Source organism: Hemitrygon akajei, chromosome 7, assembly GCF_048418815.1.
Source record: "Hemitrygon akajei chromosome 7, sHemAka1.3, whole genome shotgun sequence".
NCBI lineage: Eukaryota > Metazoa > Chordata > Chondrichthyes > Myliobatiformes > Dasyatidae > Hemitrygon > Hemitrygon akajei.
The window spans coordinates 40,165,493-40,189,464 of NC_133130.1; the positions used below are offsets into that span (position 1 = coordinate 40,165,493).

General features: G+C 40.3%; 1 protein-coding gene across 2 annotated transcripts in view; it reads left to right on the forward strand.

Moving 5' to 3' along the window:
• prkcea (protein kinase C, epsilon a) overlaps positions 1 to 7,380 on the forward strand; it is a 602,180-nt gene extending 594,800 nt beyond the window's left edge. For both annotated transcript variants that reach the window (XM_073050688.1, XM_073050689.1), the window contains one exon: positions 4,589 to 7,380. In XM_073050688.1, the coding sequence (XP_072906789.1) occupies positions 4,589 to 4,735 (147 nt within the window). In that variant the 3' untranslated portion in view covers positions 4,736 to 7,380. The remainder of the gene's footprint in view (positions 1 to 4,588) is intronic.
• Positions 7,381 to 23,972: the final 16,592 nt, after the last annotated feature.

Below are 23,972 nucleotides of genomic sequence, written 5' to 3' on the forward strand. Positions count from 1 at the left end.
GCTGACGCTCGCCGGTGGTAGCCGTGTGTCATCATAAAGACAGCAGCCCCTCCGGAGAAAGAATGTCGCCAACACGTGCCACCTGGGAGGGTGCTTGGCTTACAGGAATCTCTGCTGGGCCCTACGGTGGAGAACCGCCAGTCGCATACGTATGTGCACAAGTGACTGTCCGCCCTCTCTCACTGGTAGATTCAAGACTGCTGCGGAGACCCAGTGTTTCCTGTTACCCCAAAAGAAGTCCACTAACTTCCTCTGTATTCTCACGACAAAGAAGGCAGGAGGGACCAAGGTGACCATCCGGTACCACAACATGGAGGCCACCAGCTGGTTAATGACCAACACCCTGCCTTGATAGGGAAGCACCCTGAGAAGGCCTGACCAGCACCCCAGCCGGGCCATGACTTTCGTCTCCAGGTTCCGTCAGTTCAAATGAGGCCCAATTGCTAGTTCGATGCTCAACCCAGCACAGATAGAAAGCGCGCGAGGTGCTGGCTCGGATTGAACCTGGAACCACTCGCCTTGAAGTCCGGTGCAGATGCCACTGCACCCCCGGCCAGCTTCCCAAACAACTGCAACAGGACTCGACCTTGCAATTTTCTGATAACTTCACATCAAGAATCAGAAGCCTTATCCATTAGGCCTTCTCGTTGCAAAAACAGCTGTGGTTAACCACCCAGGCATTCTCTGAGCTCCACAGCCATTTCAACACTTAGAAATGACATACAATGAGAGCTTCCAAACGAACCAGTTGTCTACCCAACACAGTATGTGCAGGAGCTTGTGAATCAGGTACACAGGCAAGATCAGGCACCTTCAGTCCTCTATTCACCACCCTTTTTGATTTTGTCCACCCCTGTTATACTGCAACTCATTCCACTGACTGCAACTTTGGCCTATCATCTGCCAGTCCTTTGTAACAGTCTCACTACGCACCGCCTCTGCTTGTACACCAGCTCACCCCACCCTGAGCCCATCTCCTTACCAAATTAGTTTACACCCTTCCCAACAGTTCTAGCAAATCTGCCCATAAGGATATTGGTCCCCTTCAGGTTCAGGTGTAACTTGTCTCTTTTATACAGATCGTACCTTCAAGTGTGGTTCCCTCTAATGATTTGTACAGTTGGAACATACTGACAGGAGAGTTGTTACCGGGGGATTAAGATTGGTTTGATGGCCATCATTCTTAAAATGACAAAATAGCAGAATATGATCGATTTAATGACATCCTGGTGATCAAAAAAAGAAAGCATGGGGCGGGGGGAGGGGTCAGTGCCTCCTTTCTAGGAGGAAGAGATGGACGAAAGTGCAGCAAATTCTGAACAAATATTGAAAATAGTAAACAACTTAGACTCTCCTGTTTGGAGATCTCTAATTGTTACTTCATACTCCTGTCTCTCAGCCCATCAAATCCATGCTGATTCATAGTAGAGATGCCTCTTTAGTGCCTTCCTCCTTTTTTTTCCCCATTTGCTTGCAACTTAGTCTCCCACAAACATAAACTCATAAACTCCCCTCAAATCTTTCTTTCTACTCCCACTTACCTACACTTACAATGGTTAATTATATGCCAGCTCATCTTTGGGATGTTGGAGGAAAACAGAGCAACAAGCTGGAAGTCATGGTGTCACGGGGAGAATGTACAGCTTTGCACAGACAGCAGTCCAGGTCAGGATCGAGTTCAGAACCCTCGAGTTGTGGAGCAGCGTCATTTACTGTTCTTTTCAGTTTTGAAGATAAGGTTGCAGCGTGCTATCTTCGCTAGGGTTGTTGAATTATATTACTAATTGAAATGCTTCAACAAAATGTCAGGAGGGGGAGGATAACTTCAATAACGACAAAACTAATGTCAAAGGAAAGAATATATATTTAAGTGCATAGAATGAATCGTTGAAGAAGTTCGTATCAACGTCTGAAGGAATTCTAAGTGTGCTCTTTGTGGTTTGGGTGGTTCATTCAATCAGTCTGCACAGCTTTTCCATTTCCTGCTTATCTGACAAGTCAACTGCACAGTAATTATAGGACATTGTATGTCTGGGAGAATCTCATTTGACATCTACATCGAGGTTTCAGAGAAGTTATTGAGAAAGGTGATGAAGAGGGCACTGGTGTGTGGTTTAACCACAGTCACCCAGTGCCATATTACTCCTCTGCACTAACCACAACTATAACTGTCGAATGTCTGCACTGAAAGTGGTTCGAAACCTTAAAGTTCATGAACTTTCAGACATATCCAGACATGTAGGAACACAGCTTGCACAAGTACACACACACACACTCTCTCTCTCTCACATTAAATTGAAATTTTATTAAAAGAAAAAAACTTTTGTATCATACTTGATCTATGTTACTGCTCAGAATTAAATCCTGACTCAAGCAATCAAAACAGTTTCAGGTATTTTGAATGTATCTGCCTCCTGCCTAACCAAGTTTTAGCAATGCAAGTCTCTAAATTCTTATGCGTGAATCTTACACGGATTTTGAATGGACAACGAAGCCTCCCAGACTCAATTTAATCTTCTTGTATGCAATATAAGGTTAGGTTTTTCATTCAGCACTTCTTTGTTAATTAATTTGTCACTATCTAGGCATCCACTGGCTGTCCAGTGGGCACCCACTGGCTATTGCCAATCCCTGTTTGCACTTAAGAAAAAGATGACAAGCGGCCTTCTTAAACAGCTACACTCTTTCAGGTGAAGGTAACTCTCATGGTGCTAATGGATAAGGAGTTCCAACATATACCGTAGTAGATCCACTGACAATGAAGGACCAGAAATTTATTTCCAAATCAGAATTGCACGCAACTTGAAGTAAGCATGCAGTTGTCATGTCCCATGCCCCTGCTGTCTTATGTTCAGCTATTTCTTTGCAGTGGCCTGGGTAAAACAAGTGCTCTTTGTAGATGATAGTGTTTTGACATAATACTTGTTGGAGATGGTCATCATTTGGCAATTTCCTGATGCGAATGTTACTTGCCACTAACCAGGCTAATAGAGATTGTTGCCAAGATCCTGCTATATGCAGCTCTGGACTGCTTCATTTACTGAAGAGTTTCAAACAGAATCGAACCTTGTGCAGACATCAGGGACTATCCTTATTTCTGACCTTATAATAGGAGTAAGTTCATTGTTGGTTGTGGGTCTTCAGGCTCCTGTCCCTCCCTCTTGATGGTAATAGTGAGAAGAGGGCATGCACCACGTAGTAAAGTTTTGCAGGGATTTTGCAGCTTTCTTCCCAAATTTGTCTCCACCTTGCATCTGCTTCATAACAGCATGCAAACCAAGATCTTAACCAATGGATTTACAACAGACACAACTTATTTTTGTATATATTGGTATGAAGCAAAGCCAGGCCTTCATTTCAAAACTTCTGTCAGTCATTCTCACCAAAATGCCTCAGTTCGCACCCACCAAGTTTTCGATTCCAGGGACACCACCACTTGAAGATATCCTCAATGGTCGGGAGGGTTGTCCCAGCGATTAGAACAGGCTGAGTCTACAATCCTATGCAGTGTCTTGCTATCCTGTGTATCAAAGGCTCCACATCAAGTTGTGATACAACCAGTCAGAATGCTCTCTATTGTATATCTGTATACATTTGTAAGAGTCTTTGGTGACACACCAAATCTCCTTAAGCTGCAAATGAAGTAGAGCTGCCGGTGCATCTTCTTCATGATTGCATCAGTGAGTTGGGCCCAGAACAGAACCTTTGAGATATTGACATCCAGGAACTTGACGCTGTTCGCACTTTTCACCACTGACCCCCTCAATGAGGACTGCTGTGTGTTCTCCTAACTTTTCCTTCCAGAAGTCCACAATCCGTTCTTTGGTCTTGCTGATGTTGAGCACGAGGTTGTTCTTGTGTCACCCCTCAAGCAGCTAATCTTTCTCACTCTTATATACCTCCTCCTCATCATTAGAAATTCTGCCAACAACAGTGGTGTCATCAGTGAATTTATAGAAGGCATTTGACCTGTGCCTAGCCACACAGCCATGAGTGTAGAGGGAATAGAGCAGTGGGTGAACCATGCTCTTTGAGGTGCACCCTTGTTAATTGTCAGCTAGATGTTATACCGATCTGCACTAACAACAACCTTCCATTAAGTTGGCATTTACTTAATGTTACTAATTGCTCAACAAGGCAGTATGAAGCTTTCTTCTTGAATATTTGAAGTGTTCAGGATGAAGGTCCTGAAAGTTGAACTATTAATTATGGAGTCTCTGGATCATTTACACAGAGATACGGATATATTTCCAATCAGCGTGCAAAGCACATGCAATTACAGACCTTGTCATTCTAGGCAGCTGAGGTGCAGGCCTTTACAAATGCTGACAAGTCTTGGCAAGTTGTTGCTAAGCACATTATAGGTGGTAAACTTTGCAGTTAAGGTGCACAGATAGTTGAGGAGTCGAACATGCCTATATAAACGTCACCTCTTTTACGCAATGGAGACAGAAAGTTTCAGTTATTGTAACTAATATTGCAGTGTTTGGTGCTTAAATCTTTGATTCAATATGTTTTTATTTCTCAGGTTCAAAATCTACTGTTAATATCTGTCTTAATAAAACATTTCTCATTATTCTTCTTTTAGAAAACCAAAAGGGATGTGAACAACTTTGACCAAGACTTCACACGTGAGGAACCTGTATTGACGTTGGTGGATGATGCTATTGTTAAGCAAATAAACCAAGATGAATTTAAAGGTTTCTCTTATTTTGGTGAAGAGTCAATAGCCTAAGACATCCTGGTGCTGCCTGACATACCAATACCATGCAATGGTCTGAGAAATCTAGCAAGTTTTTAGGATCGAGTCACTTAGTACTGTGTAGTACCTGTATTTCCCTGCAGTAATAAGTGTTTATGTTTCTACTTTGTTTCAATTTAAATTAATGCACTCCATGATTTTAATTCTTTATTTTCTGTTTAGAGATGATTATGTTGCCCATATTTTCAGCCCTTCATTGAAGCGGGGCTTGACAGAAGAAACTTGTGTGTGTAATGCAAACAGTATTAAAAGTACTAATTACTAGTAGTACTGCAGGTTCATTCATATACAGCAGGAACTCCAGTACAAGGAAGTGGAATAGTTGTGTGTCAACAGAGCACGTGGAACAGAACTACATACCAGAGCTTGACTTAGAAATTGAAGCTTAGGAAAGTCAACCATTGGCTGGCTTGTCTTGCCAATCAGTTGATTATTCCACCAGTGTGGAAATTGCTCAGGCAAAGATAAAGGGTTACAGAGTGGTTTATTTTATTACTTTTTTTCTTTTTGTGGAGATCTTACACTGTTTTAAATTGTCACTTTTTGTGCAATTTTTAGTGAATTAGGGTGTGTGAAATCACATTAAACTCTGGGTGCTGCCTAACCTGGATGAATACTCAACCAAGTAGATTGTGAGTCAGTCATGATTGTGCACTCATCTCGCTGACTTCTCAGTTCTTTGGTGACTGTCCTACAGCATACAGTGTAAGACTTGCTGTAACCTAGATCTTGAACAATCACATTGCACTGAATTGTAGGCTTTATTTAAAACCAATGCTTGTCACCAAAACCAGAGTTATCTGACACATTTGTTATAGTAGTGTGTTAATTTGGCACATTGCACAAATTCTTGTTTATACTACTGCCCCTCAACTGTACTATATTTTTTTAAATGTGTATCTTATTTTTAACTAAGAATTGAGGGTATGAATTACACCCAGGCAATATAGACAACTGACGATCAAATCACACAAAAACTGACAAGATTAGGATGGAGAACATTGTTTTGACCAATGAATAATACTCTGAAAATTGTGACTCTGGTTAAGGATATGATAATGTGCGTGTATGCTAATAAGCAGGTCCTTTCTGGTTGTATTTTATTTTAGTACTTCATGTGTGTGTGAATGTGAATAAATGTATAGGGATGTGTGTGTGCGTGTGGGTGGGTGTGTGTGTGTTTGCGCACGCACCGCGTGCCCCTAAAGTCACTTATAATTTTACTGGATTGGTATCCCAGTCACTGGGACCCACATTAACTGATGCATCTGGATCCCCAGATGTAAAGAAGTACTTGTGAGTCGCAAGGTAGCACTAAAAAAAAGGGCTCTTTGCTTTTTGTACAGGCAAAAAAAAGTTGTAAATACTGTTTGCTGCAAGGCCTGTGGAGTTCAATGAACAGTATCAACTGCTGCATGTTCAGGCATATTATATATATATATATATATTATATATATATATTAGTCATTGAAATAAAGTAATTAATGATAATGTCCATGTGCAATACTCTGTGTATTTGTTTAAATTGCTGTCTAACAAGTTGATTTTTTGTTGCCCAATGTCATTACCTTGTATTAAGCTATACTGGAGATCTTGTAGAATGCTTCAAACTGCATTAAGGGTATTATTAAACAGGAAGACGGATATTATTGCAGATGTTTGCAGTGTTGTTACAGTTGCTCTCTTAAGGCAAGTTTGTCAGAGTAGTTTCAAGTTGAAGGGGCATTTTTAATTATTTATGTGGCAAGAGGCCTTTGTGTATGCAGAACTTAAAGGTTGAAACATTTTTAGCATCCCGTACATTCCTCAAACTTCAATCTACTGTTTTAAGCATGAGACTCATGGTAATATTGATATAAAGCAGGCCTTGGACTTAAGCACACTTGTATTTAGATTGTACAGTTATAAGAAAATATGACAGGTAATCAAGTTGGTTCAATTAATGTAATTGGGTGCTTGATGGACAGTGCAGACTCGGTGGGACAAAGAGTCTCCTTCCGTGCTGTATGACTCTATGACTATGATTGTGAAAACTTTGCATGGACAGATAATCATTCCCTCATTATCCACTTTTCCTTGGCCATCCATTATTGGTTTACATTCACAAAATTCTTTATTACCTCCTAGCTCAATTATAAGACATTTATAGCTCTTAACTGTGGAAGCAAGTTGTAAAGCTTCCCCGTCTGTAGTTAGGTCTTCTCCTTTCCCACTTCTGCCAACTTCAATGCAAAAAGTAAGTGGCTGTATTTCTATCTCTGTGCTTCTTCTATCTCATTCATTTTCTTTTACATAGAAGAAAACAATCGCATGTCTGCTTTATGGAGAGCAATGAAAGGTTTGTCTCCAAAAACAAAGCAAAATAAATTACCTCTTTTAACTTAAGTAATGTACAGAATGAGTCTGGCTGAATCAAAATGTTCTAAGTTTAGTTTCTGTTTTTTTTTGTGATGCTTTGTTTGTACAAAAGTTGTTTTCTTCATGGATGTATTTTAACTCTCCTGCCATCTGTAGTGTTATTTCATTGTAAACCTTATTGTGTGCCAAATGTACTGTATGCAACAGGATCTAAATGTGTAATGTTTGTTTTAAGACCCAATAAAAAAGTACAATGTCAATGCAAGATCTATTATATTTCTTTTAATTCTTAATTACAGACTTGGATATTTATTGAAGTAGCTAAGAACAAGAACAAAACTTTTTGTTCTTGCCCCAGAAGTTAACTAGATGACAAGCTTGGCTTTCAGTTTTGTGCGGAGGTCTCCAGAGCAAGCCGCAAGATGAATTCGGGTTGAATTCCATTTCTGGAGAGAATGGACGGTCTGATGTTGAAGTGCTTATATGTTAGGAAGAAAGGGTCTGATAAGTTCTTGTGAAGAGAGAGAAAGTGCTGTTGCACCACATTGCCCTTTTTCTCGAAACTGTTTTAACCTTGGGCTTGCCTGATGCAAAGCAAATAATTGAGTCAGGAGCTTGAAATCTAGTTAGTGCTCTGAAATTGACAACCTTTATCCAAATTCCACCTCTGCAAAACTATGAAGCTCCCAGTTTGTGGTTATTTCTCAACCTTCCTCAGACCCAGCAACCTACAATCTGATCCAGTAGATGCATTTGCAAGTTCATTGCAGCAAGAGGATTCAGAAAGGCATATAGTATATTGCAAGGGGATCAAGGGGATTTTGTAAAAAGTTATTAATATTATTACACAAGGTGTTGGTGAAACAATGCCCAGGGTACTGGGCATAGTTTGGTAACCTTGTTTTCAAAGGACATAATAGTGTTGGAGACAATTCAAAAGTGATTCACTGGTCTATTTCCTGGGATGAGAGAGCTGTCATGTTGAAAGCATGTGTTACCCTGGTTTGCCCTCCTACAGTGCCACACCTCACACTTGTCTGCATTAAATTCCATCTGCTATTTTTCCAGCCAATCTAGGTTACTTTGCAAGCTTTCATAGCCGTCTTCGCTGTCCACTGTGCCTCCAATCACTCATAGCAAATTCTGCCTAAGATCTGTGCTTTGGTGCAGTCATTGTCCATAACCCTGAGGCTTCATATTAACAAAGACAATTTAAAAGGTTAATGCAATAAATTTTGGGACAGATGGAAGGCTTGGAATTTATGATGTGGCTATATAAAGCCCTGGTAACACCAGTTCTGGGTACTGCTCTGGAGACAAGATTTATCAGCCAGGGAGAAGATGCCATGGAGCTTCATCCAGATGATGATTATTGTGTGTTCCAATTGAGATGTGACAATTAAACAAGCTCCTAGGTTACTTGGAGCAAATTTTCTCTGACCAGATTGTGGTAATTTAGCATTTTATAGTTCTTAGCTCTAGGATTATAGGCAACATTGGCAATGCCCACATTTATTTTCCATCTATCAGTGCTGTTGAGGTGAGGAGGCAGTCGACTACATTGGTCAACTGGAGTCACATTGGGACCAGACTGGTCAAGAACCACAAATTGTTTTCTTTGAAGGATTGGTAAGCCAGACAAGTTTTCATGACAGCCTTATCTGTTAACGATTACTACAATGGAAACAAAAAAGATCTAAGTAGAATATAGAGAGGTGGTTACACCCAAAGTGCAGAACACGGGAAAATGGGTGATAGGAAGGGTAAAGGGATTAAGGAGCCAGTGCAGAGTACCCCTGTGGCCATCCCCCTCAACAACAGGTATACCACATTGAATACAGATAGGAGGGCGGTCAATAACCTAACGGGAAAGTCACAGTGGTCAGGTCTCTGGCACTGAGTGCCTTTGTTACTCAGAAAGGTAACAAGAGGAAAGAAGAGTCACACTGTGGTAATAGGGGATTTGTTAGTTAAGGGAATGCAGGAGGTTCTGTGAACGAGAACATGACTCCCAAATGGTATGTTACCTCCCTGGTGCCAGCGTCCGGAATATCTCAGATTGAGTGGTCAGCATTCTTAAGTGGGAGGGTGACCTGCCAGAAGTCAGGTACCAATGACATGGGTAGGACAAGTAACATGATTTGGCATAGGGAGTTCAGGGAGTTGGGTGCTAAGTTAAAGGGCAGGACTTCCAGGGTTGTGATCTCAGAATTGTTACCCGTGCCACATGCTAGTGAGGCCAGAACAAGGAAAATTATACAGTTTAATACGTGGCTAGGGAGTTGGTGTTGGAGGGAGGGCATAAGATTTTTGGATCATTGGGCTCTCATCCAGGGAAAGTGGGACCTGTACAGAAGGGATGGTTTGCAGCTGAACTGGAGGATGACTAATATCCTCATGGGAAGGTTTGTTAATGCTGCACGGTGAGGTTTAAACTAGAGTTGCAGGGGGATGGGAACCAGAGCGCCAGAACAGTTATTGGGGGCTGGTGTTCAGAAGACATCAGCCAAAGTTTGGAATCAAAATGTTGAGCATTGTGCGATCAGTGTCCAGACCTGCATCTATTTCAATGCAAGAAGTATCATAGGTAACGCGGAAGATAGTGCTGAAGATGAGGTAGCTGGTTTACAAACAGAGGCAATGTGTAGTAAGGAGAGGCTGTTGATAGGGCAAAACTGCAGTCAAAAGGATGAGCTGCAACATAAAAAGATGACAAAATTGAAAAGGGTGAATACAGGACTGGAGGTGTTAGTATATGGAATATGGCAGATGAACTTGCAGCACAGTTGCAGATTGGCAGGTATGACATTGGAGGCATCACTGATTCGTGGCTGAAAGAAGATTATAGCTGGGAGCTTAATGTCCAAGGATGCACATTGTATCGAAAGAACAGGCAGGAAGGCAGAAGGGGTGGTGTTGCTCTGTTGATAAAAAATTAAATCATTAGAAAGAGGTGACATAGGGTCAGAAGGTGTTGAGTCATTGTGGATAGAGCTGAGGAACTGCAAGGATAAAAAGACTCTGACGGGAGTTGTATACAGACCCCTAAACTATGGTAAGGATATGGCCTACAAATTACATTGGGGGATAGAAAATGCATGCCAAAAGGGCAATGTTACAATAGTCATGGGGGGATTTCAATATGCAGGTAGATTGGGAAAATCAGATTGGTCCTGGATTCCAAGATGGGGAATTTCTAGAATGCAAGGAGAAGGCTTTTTAGAGCAGCTCATAGTACAGCCCACCAGGGGATCAGCTGTACTGGACTGGGTTTTGTGCAATGAACCAGAATTGATTAGAGAGCTTAAGGTTAAAAGAACCCTTCTGGGAAAGTGACCATAATATGATTGAATTTACACTGAAATGTGAGAAGGAGAACCTGGAGTCAGATGTATCAGTATTACAGTGGAGTAAAGTGAATTACAGAGGCATGAGAGAGGGTTTGGCTAGAATTGATTGGAAAAGAACACAGGCAGAGATTACGGCAGAGCAGCAATGGCTAGAATTTCTGGAAGCAATTCGAAAGGCACAGGATATATATATCCCAAAGAGGAAGCAGTATTCTAAAGAAAAGATGACACAACCTTGGCTAACAAGAGAAGTCAAAGCCAACATAAAAGCCAAAGAGATGGCATACAATCGAGCAAAAATTAGTGAAATTAGAGGAATGGGAAGCTTTCAAATACAAACAGAGGCAACTGAAAAAGTCATTAAGAAGGTAAAGATGAAATGAAAGTAAGCTAGCCAAAAATATTAAAGTGGATACCAAAAGTTTCTTCAGAAACATAAAGTGTAAAAGAGAAGCAAGAGTACATATCAGATCACAGAAAAATGATGCTGAAGAGGTTGTAAAGGGGAACAAGGAAATGGCAGATGAACTGAATAAGTATTTTGCATCAGTCTTCACTGTGGAACGCACCAGCAGTATGGTGGAAGTCCAGGTGTCAGGGATCATGAAGTGTGTGAAGTTACCATTACTAGAGAGAAGGTTCTTGGGAAAATGAAAGGTCTGAAGGTAGTTAAGTCATCTGAACCAGATGATGTTCACCACAGAGTTCTGAAAAAGGTGGCCAAAGAGATGGTGGTGAAATGGTTCTTGAAGACAGGAAAATTGCAAATCTCACTCCACTCTTCAAGAAGGGAGAAAGGTAGAAGAACGGAAACTATAGACCAGTTAGTCTGATCTCAGTGGTTGGGAAGATGTTGGAGTCGATTATTAAGGATGAGGTCTCTGGGTACTTGGAGGCATGTGATAAAATAGGCCATAGTCAGCACGGTTCCCTCAAGGGAAAATCTTGCCTGACTAATCTGTTGGAATTCTTTGAAGAAACAACAAGCAGGATGGAGAAAGGAGAATTGATTGATGTTGTGTACTCAGATTTTCAGAAGGCCTTTTACAGGGTGACATACATGAGGCTGTTTAACAAGCTATGAGCTTGTGGTATTGCAGGACAGATCCTAGCATGGATAAAGCAGTGGCTGATTGGCAAGAAGCTAAGAGTGGGAATAAAGGGAGCCTTTTCTGGTTGGCTGTCAGTGATTAGTGGTGTTCCACAGAGGTCTGTGTTGGAATCAATTCTTGTTATGTTGTATGTCAATGATTTGGACAATGGAATTGATAGCTTTGTAATTGATGGTAGTTTAAAGGAAGAAGAGAGGCTACAAAAGGACTTAGATTAGGAGAATGGGCAAAGAAATGGCAGATGGAATATAGCGTTGGGAAGTGTAATGTCATGCACTTTTGTACAAGAAATGAAAGGGCTGACTATAACTGGAAAGAAAATTCAAAAAATTGAGGCACAAAGGGATTTGGGACCTCTTGTGCAGGATCCCATAAAGGTTAATTTGCAGGTTGAATCTGTGATGAGGAAAGTAAACGCAATGTTAGCATTCATTTCAAGAGGACTAGATTATAAAAGCAAGGATGGTACGTTGCAACTTTATAAAGCACTGGTGAGGCCTCATTTGGAGTATTGTAAACAGTTCTGTGCCCCTTACCTTTAATAGGATGTGCTGCAACTGGAGAGAATTCAAAGAGGTTCACAAAAATGATTCCAGGATTGAATGGCTTGTCATATGAAGATCATTTGATAACTCTGGACCAATACTCACTAAAAATAAGAAGAATGAGGGGTGACTTCATTGAAACCTATCCAATGGTGAAAGGCCTTGATAGAGTGGATGTGGAGAGGATGTTTCCTATTGTGGGAGAGTCTAAGATCAGCAGACACAGCCTCAGAATAGAGAGATATCCTTTTATATGGAGATGAGGAGGAAGTTCTTCAGCCAGAGAGTGGTGAATCTGTGGAATTCTTTGCCGCAGGCAGCTGTGGAGGCCAAGTCTTTATGTACATTTAACACTTAGGTTGATAGATCCTTGATTTGTCAGGGCATGAAGGGATAAAGGGTGAAGAAAGGAGATTGGGGCTGAGAGGAAAATTGAATCAGCAATGATGAAATGGCAGAGCAATTTTGATGGGCCAAATGGCCAAATTTGCACTTATATCTTATGGTCTAAATTTATTTTATTACTTGAATTCAGTCCTGGATTCCCTGATGGAATTCAAACTTATGTCCCCAGTCACTGGTCCAGGACCCTAAATGCAACCTGAATAACATGACTACAATGTTAGTATTTTATAAAACTGGACTATTTAGAAGTAAAGTCAGGAAGCACTTCTTGACATAAAGGCAATGGAAGTCTATGCTCTCTTCACAAATAAAAGGCCTGAGGCTGGATCAATGAAAATTTAAAGACTGAGCTTGACAGGTTTTTGTTCTGTGGCTTTTATGCATTTTTTGGCAGTGGGTGTCTCTGATGTGGCCAACATTTATTGCACATTGCTCAAGAAGGTGATGTGAATAACTATAACTAAGGGTTCTAATGAAACAAAAATAGCAATTGTTGAGTCTGGATGTTAAATACATTTGCATAAGATCCCTCTCTTGTTCCAAACAGATGTACTGAGCTGTTAATGATAAATGCAAATATCACAGAATATGTTTTCGCCTCTGTGAAAATTTAAGGCTCACAATCTAATTTGACAAGTAATGCTCGAAGAAAAACATGTATGCATAAATGTGATTGAATCTGTTAGTTGGGCATAGTATCATTGACACTCTTACCCATACTCTTCACGAGAGAAATGTTAGCATTTGGACACATTAGTGGTTTCTCTTATAATTTGTTCGGACTTTCAGATCAATCTATCGTGGTTAAAGGAATACAGGGTTTAATCATTTCTGATAATGTACTGAGATACATTTGTAAAGAATAAAGTTAATTTTTACTTTATCACAGATATTCCAATATTTTCTGAAATCTTTTTGGTGGTCTTAGTTGAAAAGGTGAATGCGAGAAGAGTTCTCTTTCCCACAACTTGAAAGAAGTTCCCAAAAAGAATCTACCGGTATATACAAAATAGGATAGAACGCTCAGGAAAACAAACAGAAAAGCTAAAAAAAACCTCTGCAGATCAGGCAGCATCTATGGAGAGAGAAGGAGAGAATTAATTGTTCAGCTCAATAGCCTGTGAATGTGCATTTTACTATGCTTTAGATACAATAATTAAAATTTTATTGGATGCAGCTCTGTCTAAATTTGTATTTGGCTTAATAAAAACACAAATACATTTTATGACTTCATCTGTGACACATTTATTGATATTGATCGTATAATTAACACACCTTTCTCCTGACCACACCCCTGTATGCTGCTCAACCAGCCAGTTCCTCCAGCGACTGCTGGTTGCTCCACATTTCAGTATCTGCAGTCTCCTTTAATAGTGTTCTATTTTCGTTCTACTCTACAAGACTTTCAACATGTTTCCGAAGAGCATTGTATTTCACAAGCTGTGAAACCAGCTCATTCAATGCTTATGATTGTTATTTGTGTCATTGACTACATAGGCTGTTTCAAACAGATTTCTTCTCTGATAACTGACCCATATTTCCCTAACAGGTTTTTTTCCTCTTCTAATATGTGATAAAATTAAGATGATATTGCAGTTCTGCTTTTACACCTGGTTCATCTTGCCAAATTGTATGGTTTTCCCTGTTTCCTTCATTTCATTGTGGAAAGCATCTATAAATACAAGAGTTTCAGGAGGGGGCATAAGAAGATGGCGGAGGAGTAGGAGTACATGCTGGCAGGAGATAGGCGAGGACATGCCTTCTAACATGTCTGCCTATGGTCTCCTGCCATGATGAGTTCAAACTCGGGCTGGAGGATCGACAGCGCATATTCTGTCTGAGTAGCCTCCAACATGATAGCATGAAAAACAGTTTCTCTAACTTCCAGTCATTTCTCCCCCCTCCCTCCTCCTCTCTCTTATTCATTCCCCATTTTGGAGGAATGGAAAAGAGAAAAAGAGGCAGTGGGGGAGAAATTACCAGATTTCTCTCACCCCTTCTCATCTAACCTGTACATCAGTGGTCCCCAACCACTGGGCCGCGGCTCCTTTCTCACCTCCTCCTTTCTTTTCTTCCATGGTCCACTGTCCTGACCAATTCGATTTCTTCTTAATCCCTTTACCACTGCCACATATCATCTTTCAGGTTCTTACTACATCTCTCCCCCCTCCTCTACCCACTCACCCACAGTTCCCACTCCCTACCTTCTTATTCTGGGTTCTGGCTGCTTCCTTTCCGTTCCTAATGAATTACCGACGAGTTTTCCCTCACAGATGCAGCCAAACTTGCTCAGTTCCTCTGGCATTTTGTGTGTGTTGGAAAGAATTTACTGTATGTTGTTTTCCTTATGAGGCATATAGACTGTACAAAATAATGTTTTCTTTTGACTTGATCATAAAGCACAAACTGGTAAGTATACATAGAGGTTTTAGTCTAAGTGCATTTTTGAAACTAGGTTCATTGTGATAATGAAGGAAAGACATACATCTAAATTGCAATCTTCACAACTTGATCAGCAACTAATCTTAGACTCTGGCTAACCGTGAAAGCACAAGAGCCTTTTGAGTTTTATTCAGGTTTCTAGTGCTTCAATATATTGAAAATTCAGAAAATATGAAAAATGAGAAGAAAGATTCCATATTGACTACACAAACATATCAACGACCAAAAGATAAACCACACTTAAGTTTTTTTTTAAAACTACGAGTTTTAAACCAGAAAAAAAAATGGGTCATTTAAAATGTACCTGATAAGCCGAACTCTTTAAAAATCCTTTCTGAAAATTCGGCAACCTCAGCATTATCATTTACCTTTATATTTAGAAATGCTGACATTGATCTGTTTTTCAAGCTATCAGAAAATTTTCAGATGTGAAAGGGAAAATGGGTTTGCGCACAGCAAACAACATGATGAGATCAAGTGTCTGGCATGCAAAGGTGACAATAATGGCAGATGTTTATTGAAAGCACACACTTAACATTCAGGTGATTTTGCAATTTGCCCCACAGTATTCACACTCTCCCTCGAAAGTCATGTTCACAGCAGAAATCTTGTAAATGGGGTTAGATATCTTAGCTTGTGAAATTTAATTTACTTAGTGGTTATAAAGGAATTGAAAGGTCATTTAGTGAGCAATCGCCTTGCTCAGAACACTGGAAATAATCCTCAGTTTAGTTAATCGATTCCAGGTAAACTTTTCTCACTTGATCAGCATTATACCAGAAGGATTTCAATGTACGGTAAATTTATAAAGAGGAAAATTAATGCCTGGAGAAAATAACACAAAGTGAGAATAATTTTATGCATGTACCTTTCGTGACTACAATATATCTCAGAATTTCACAGGCAATTAAATATATTTGAAATTTGTTTACAGTTCTGTTGTGGCAAAGTGTATTAAATAAAAATAGCAAAAATACAGGAAATTAGTTTTAAAAGGCTAGAACTGCAATACCAATAGAAATGATAAAGACTGCTCATGTTTTAATTAATAAAGTATCAAACATTTATAAAAATCATCCATCAGTTTAGTACATTAAAGAAGATCATAGACAGTAAGCAGTGGAGGAGTTCACTGTCATTTAAATCAACATGTACTTTCTCATGAGTTACTTTCTGCTATAAATTAGTAAGCACGGTTATATCAGGAAAAGGAGAAGTCAAAAACAAGTTAGGTAAACAACACCCTGGATACTTAAAGAAAATTATTGCAGAATTTTACGATACTCTGTCTGGATAAACAAATTGAGTAGTTAACTACTAATTGGCAACCTAACCAGTCTCATTATCTTTAATTACAGCCAACTCCAATGAGTAGTCAAGAAAGATACTCACCTGAAGGCAATGAGATCTTTAATTACACAAGTTAGTTGGCATTGGAGTATACTAATTGTACTACAGCTGCAATTTTAAATCAGTTTAAAGTCTGAAGTTCTTGCAAAAAGAGGAAGAATGCATAACATGGTATGTAAATTTTGCTTTTTTTTTAAGTAGTCCAGAAATAGGTGATACTGACTTCACCCTACTACCTACAATACCTTCCTGAAATTCTCACACGGTGACTTGCCATATTGCCAGTTACTGCTTATACCTGCTACTGTGATGTTTTATTAGTTTCTAAAATAACAGCTCCCTGGTGGCTTTGGCCAGCACCTAACTAGTATCGGACAGCTAAGGTTTGGTTTTTCCATCTGTCATCTGCCACCTTCTTATTTCATCCCCCTTCCCCAACCCACCAGGCTTCACCTATCACCTTCTAACTTGTCCTCCTTCTGCCCCCCACCCCATCCCCTCAACTCACACCACCTTATTCTGGCATTTTCCCCGTTCCTTTCCATTGCTGATGAATGGTCTTAGCCTGAAACATTGGCTGTTTTTTCCTTTCCATATAGATGCTGCTCGACCTGTTGAGTTCCTCCAGCATTTTTGTGTATATTGCTCTGGATTTCCTCAATCTGCAATATCTTTTGTGTTTTCCAGCTATCTTCTTTCCTTCTCTTAACATCACTCCCCCAATGACTTCTGCCTTCTGGTTAAGATAAAGCCCAGTAAGTCAAATTGGGTTAATATTGTTCATCACTTAAAGTAAATTTGCAGGAGGCAAATAATTTGAATGTATAACCCACATAAAGAGGAATTTAAAATAGGAATCAGAAAACACAGCAATAATGTAGCTGCAATATCAAAACAATCTATCCTTAGACACATTATAAAACAAACATACCCTGAGCATGAATCATAGATTTATAGGGTTGTTTACAACCCTAATTATGGCCCTTCAGAGCAGGTTTGTGTTAACTCCAAGGCCCTAAATTTATACAATGAGAGGCCTAATTCTTGTTGTGCACAGAAGTACCTGCACAAATTAAGTGCTACCAATTCCCATTTTAAATTGTTTATGCTTTACACATAATTGATATCAGAAAAGGAGAGTTTTACATGCCACTTTATTCTGTATTTCTGCTTCTGAACCTGTCTTCTGCTTATTGTACATGGGAAGGCTGGATCCCACAAACCAACTCTTCGTAATCACCTTTAGATCAAAAATACCCCATAAGTTAGAAAATAATACTTGTGTATTGGTAAAAATAAATGATTAGCAGGAGCCATAAACCCACAATCTACTAAATGGGAGCTCCAATGAAAATGGTGTACACAATTATTACTGCAACATAATAAAAGTTAAGCATTGTGAGACAAATCTGATTTGTGCACATTGCTGTGTAAATCTTTTTCTTCAGAATTTTTCACTCCACAGCTTCCCATTGTTATACTTCATTTAGTTATCCATTGAGATATACCACAGAGTTGTCCCTTTGAGCCACACCGCCCAGCAATTGCCCAGATTTAATCCTAGCCTAATCACAGGTTAATTGGTCATTGTAAATTGTCCTATCAACGAGTATGACTTTGGACTGTGGGAGGAAACCAAAACACCTAGAGGAAACCCACAGTCACTGGGAGAACGTACAAACTCCTCACCGGCACAGCGGGAATTGAACCTGGGTCACCTGTTCTGAAAAGTGTTGTGCTAACCACTACGCTACTATGCTGCCCCACTTCATGAACTTGTGCAGATGAAAAGAAACATCGATGTAATCAGTTAGAATGCTCTCCATGGTACATCTGTAGATATTAATGTGCATCTTTGTTGGTATATCAAGTCTCCTCAAATTCCTAATGAAATATAGCTGCTTTGCTTTCTTTGTAATTGTATCAATATGTTGGACCCAGGATAAATCACCAGAGATTTTGGCACCCAGGAACTTGAAATTGCTCACCCTTTCCACTGCTGATCCCTTGATGAGGACTGCTGTGAGTTCCTTCAACTGCTTCCTGGAGTCCACAATGAATTCCTCAGTCTCCCTGATGTTGAATGCAAAGAACACCACTCAACCAGCTGATCTGTCTTGCTCCTGTACACCACATCATCACCATTTAGAGTTCTGCCAACAATAATATTGTCATCAGCAAATTTATAGATGGCATTTGAGATGTGCCTAGCCACACTTGTAGAGAGAGCAAAACAATAGGCTAAGCATGCATCCTTGAGGGGTGCCAGCATTGACTGTCAATGAGGAGGAGATGTTACTTCCAATCTTCACAGACTGTGGTCTCCCAGTTAAGGAAGTCAAGGATCCAATTGTTGATGGAAATACAGAAGCCCATGTTTTGGAACTTGCTGATTAGAACTGATGGTACGATTATGTTGAATGCTGAGTTGTAATCAATAAACTGCAGTCTAGGCCAAGTGGAGAGCCAATGAGAATTCATCTGCTGTAGGCCTATTGTGGGGAAAAGCAAGTAGCAGCGGGTCCGGGTCCTTGCTTAGGCAGGAATTAATTCTGGTCATGACCAAACTCTAAAAGCACTTTATCACAGTAGATGTGAGTGCAACTGGCCGATAGTTATTGAGGCACAGGGCACCATGCTCTTCAGGGATGCTGCTATGATTGTTGCCCTTTTGAAGCAGGTGGAAACCTCCATCTGTAGCAGTGAGAGATTGAAGATGTCCTTGAAAACTCCCACTAGTTTTCAGATCCCTACCAGATACTCCATCAGAGCCGAACGCTTCGTGAGGGTTCACCCTCCTGAAAGACGTTCGGCCACTGAGACAGAGGTCACAAAGTTACCAGATGCTGCACGGATTCTCATAGGTGTAGTTTTATTCTCTCTTTCGAAGTGCACTTAAAAAGCATTGAGCTCATCTGGTGAGTTCTCAATCTGCTGAGGTCCTCCAGCATTTTGTATGTGTATATCGTAGATCATATATGTTTCTTACTAGTCTTCTCTCTCAGTTTTCACTTGTCTTCTCCCTGTTTCTCTCTCTTTAGCTACACCTATGTAGTGTTGGATCCTGAGATATAAAGGCCAGATTGATTATAACTTAAACTGGAGAATGCTCCCAGCCAGTATCATCCATTCAGTAAGTGGATCCTGTTGTCTGAGGTCAGGTTCAGTGACAGTCTGTCACAAGTACTTTGCCTGACAATAATATAAAGTGCTTCTCAGTTGAGAGGGCCTTTACTATTCTAATAGTTTTGTCCACTTGTATACACAATACTGAAACATATTGTACATAATATATTTAATTTCAGCATGTGATCTACTGTGTTCAATAAACATCTGGCAAAGCTTTCGCATTTAGGAAGAGTATTTTTGTAATCAATGAAGGGGAAGATTTAATGGAACATAAAACAAAATAGTATTTCCTGAGTATTATGCTGAGATATGTATAGGTAATGCTGAAAAACATAGACAGGATTTGAGACATAAGCTTGAAGATCATTGCTGCCAACGAACTAAGCCTATACCAGAGAAAAGGTCATGTCAGCTAAGAAAGGATGTCATGAAACAAAAATTTGTCTTGTACAAATAGGGGATCTCCACAGAGGGAAGACTAAAGATTTAGAAATTGCAGGCAAGCACTAGGACTTCATTTTTCAAACAACTTGATCCTTGAAATGCCAAAAAAGCTTAAGTTTTCTCTTTAGCCAGTTGACAGAAACGGTTTTTTACCGTGTCCCATTTTTTTAAAAATGCACTCAGACAATAGAGTCAGCAAGTATGTTTTATATATTTATTCATGATATTACTTCAGTAGAAAGAAAACTTCAAATCTCCTCAGTGTTAAATATACAGTTATTTATGGAAACATGATGATTAATGCCAGTTGTTTTATCTGCTTTCATATCAAACCTCTTTCCCACCCTTTGGAACAACAACTAAGCAGATTTAGAAAGAGTCAAGAGAAGTGAAACTAAGAATGAGCACTTCCTCCATTGGGAACTGTGGTCATGAACCTGCATTGTGCATAGCAAAGCTCCACTTAACAATATTATTAGAATGTGGCAATGAGTGATACTATTATTGAAGTAGCAGATTAGGAAAAATGTTCAGCTGGAGATTTAACTGTCACAATATGTCGGTGATTGTCACTTATTTGGATCGTCTATTTGTAGGGATCTGATGTAGGAAGTAAGCAGGCTTGTTTCTACCACATTTCATAAGTAATTTTCCATATGTTTCAAGTTATTGTTATTTCCAGAATCAATTTTTCTAATGATGGCCAGGTGTCAGGTTGTCAGAGCTTAAGAAATTGAGGGGAGGTGGGGTGGTGAGCTGTGTCGAGATCTGGCTGTTTTTCTTTAAATTGATTTCCCAGTGTTTGAGCGTTTTGAATTGCATTTGAGAAGGGTGATGAGCTTTCTCTTGAATCTCCTGCTAAAGGTCATCACAAGTGTTAACTGAGAAGGGGATTCCAAGAGTGGAGGACCAGCAGCATCTTATCAGTTTAGGACAGTCTGCGAGTTGGAGGGAAACCAAGAAATAGTAGTGTCACATTCACTTGCTGCCCTTGTCCTGCTTAAAGGCTTGGGGTTTCAGTGAGCAAGTACCCACAGAGCATTTTGTAGCTGATATGTACTGTAGCCACTATGCACTATTGCTGGAGACAGCAGTTGGTTTGTCCTGCACCTTATCAAGCTTCCTAAGGGTTATTGGAGTTGTGCTAATCAAGGCAAGTGGAGAGAATTCCATCATTTGCTTGGCTTGGGCTTTGTAGAGTATTGCCTCATTCTTTGGCTTACTGGGAGTTGCAGAGTGCACAGACTCTGGCCTACTGTTATTGCTGTGGTATTTATGGCGCTGATCCAACTGAGTTACAGATTAATGGTGATTTCTGCCCCCCCCCCCCCCCCGTCCCACCCCCAGGATGTTGCTGATAGGGGACTCAACAATAGCGTTGTCAGTGAGTTCCATGGGTAGATAGTTAGGCTCTCTCTTACCAAAGTTATCCATTGCTTGCCACTTCTGTGGCATAAATGTTAGCTGCTACCTAAAAGATGAGTAAATGTCTGTGTCTTATTGTGTGCAGATATGGACTGCTTCCTTTACTGAGGGATTTCAAATGGAATCACATATTGTGCAAACATCCCTTTTTCAAGCCTCCTGGATCCAACTATCTACAGCAATATCCATCAACATAGCTGAAGGTGGTTGGATATCAGACACTGTCCTGAGGAACTCCTGCAGTGATATCCTGGACCAACAACGATGACAATTGTTCTCCTCTGTATGAGCTTTGAGTTCAGCCACCAGAAAGTTTTCCCTCTAACACTCAATAATATCAGTTTTACAAGAGCTCCTAATGTCACTCTTGGTCAGATGTTACTTTGATATCAAGGACTGACACTCTCACTGTATGTTTTAAGGTCTGGAACAGAATGGTCCAGGTGATACCTAAACTGAGAAAGGTAGTGATTGATAAGAAGGTGCCACCTGATGCCATCGTTTTACAAACATCTGAGAATTGACTGATTGGCTAATAGTTTCTCAAGCATTCCACACAATCATATCCTCAGTTCTAATCAATAGGCTCCAAAAGCCTGGTTTCTGTACCTCCCTCTGCAAATGGATCCTGGACTTCCTCATCAAGAGACATAGTTAATGCAGTTTGGAAATAACATCTCCTCACTGACAATTAACATTGGCACAGCTCAAGGATGTGTGATAGTCCACTGCTTTATTCTCTCTACAGCCATGACTGTGTGGCTAGGCACAGCTCAAACATCATCTATAAATTTGTCGATGACATGACTAACATTGGCAGAGTTTCAGATGGTGACAAGGTGTACAGGAATGAGATAGATCAGAATCAAAATTAAGTTTCTTATCACCGGCATGTGACGTGAAATTTGTTAACTGAGCAACAGCGGTTCAATGCAATACATAATCTAGCAGAGAAAAAAATTAATAACAGAAAAATAAAAATAATAATAAGTAAATCAATTACATATATTGCATAGATTTTAAAAAGTGTGCAAAAACAGAATACTGTATATTTAAAAAGCAAAGTGAGGTAGTGTCCAAAGATTCAATGTCCATTTAGGAATCGGATGGCAGAGGGGAAGAAGCTGTTCCTGAATCGCTGAGTGTGTGCCTTCAGGCTTCTCTACCTCCTCCCTGATGGTAACAGTGAGAAAAGAGCATGACCTTGGTGCTGGAGGTACTTAATAATGGATGCTGCCTTTCTGAGACACTGCTCTCTGACGATGTCCTGGGTACTTTGTAGGCTAGAACCCAAGATGGAGCTGACTAGATTTACAACCTTCTGCAACTTCTTTCAGTCCTGTGCATTAGCCCCTCCATACCAGACAGTGGTGCAGCCTGTCAGAATGCTCTCCATGGTACAACTATAGAAGTTTTTATGTATATTTGTTGACATGCCAAATCTCTTCAAACTCCTAATAAAGTATAGCTGCTATTTTGTCTTCTTTATGACTACATCAATGTGTTGGGACCAGGTTAGATTCTCAGAGATCTTGACACCCAGGAACTTGAAGCAGCTCACTCTCTCCATTTCTGATCCCTCTATGAGGATTGGTATGTGTTCCTTCGGCTTATCCTTCCTGAAGTCCACAATCAGCTCTTTAGTCTTAGTAATGTTGAGTGCCAAGTTGTTGCTGTGGCACCATTCCATTAGTTAGCATATCTCACTCCTGAATGCTCTTTTGTCACCACCTGAGATTCTACCAACAATGGCCATATCACCAGTAAATTTATAGATGGTATATAAGCAATGCCTAGCCACACAGGCATGTGTATATAGAGAGTAGAGCAGTGGGCTAAGCGCACACCCCTGAGGTGTGCCAGTGCTCATCGTCAGCAAGGAGGATATGTTATCAGCAATCTGCACATTGTGGTCTTCTGGCTAGGAAGTCGAGTGTCCAATTGCACAGAGAGGTACAGAGGCACAGTTTCTGCAACTTCTCAATCAAAATTGTAGGAATTATGTTATTAAGTGCTGAGCTAGAGTCGATGAACAGCATCCTGACATAGGTGTTTGTGTTGTCCAAGTGGTCTAAAGCCGTGCGGGGAACTATTGAGATTTCATCTGCCATTGATCTATTGTGGTGATAGGCAAATTTGCAATGGGTCCAGGTCCTTGCTGAGGCAAGAGTTCAGTCTAGTCATCACCAGCCTCTCAAAGCATTTCATCGTTGTCAATGTGAGTACTACTAGGTCATTAAGGCAACTCAGATTATTCTTCTTAGGCACTGGTATAATTGTTGCCTTTTTGAAGCAAGTTTAACTTCTACCTGTAGTAGTGAGAGGTTGAAAATGTCCTTGAATACTCCTGCTAGTTGTTTGGCACAGGTTTTCAGAGCCTTACCAGGTACTCCATTGGGACCTTCCACCTTGTGATGGTTCACTCTCTTTAAAGACAGTCTAACATTGGCCTCTGAGATGAAGATCACAGGGTCATCAGGTGCAGCAGAGATCTTCACAGCTGTCGTTGTGTTCTCCCTTTCAAAGCGTGCATCGAAGGCGTTGAGTTCATCTGGTAGTGAAGCATCACTGCCATTCATGCTATTGGGTTTCGCTTTGTAGGAAGTAATGTCTTGCAGACACTGCCAGAGTTGCCGTGCATCCAATATCA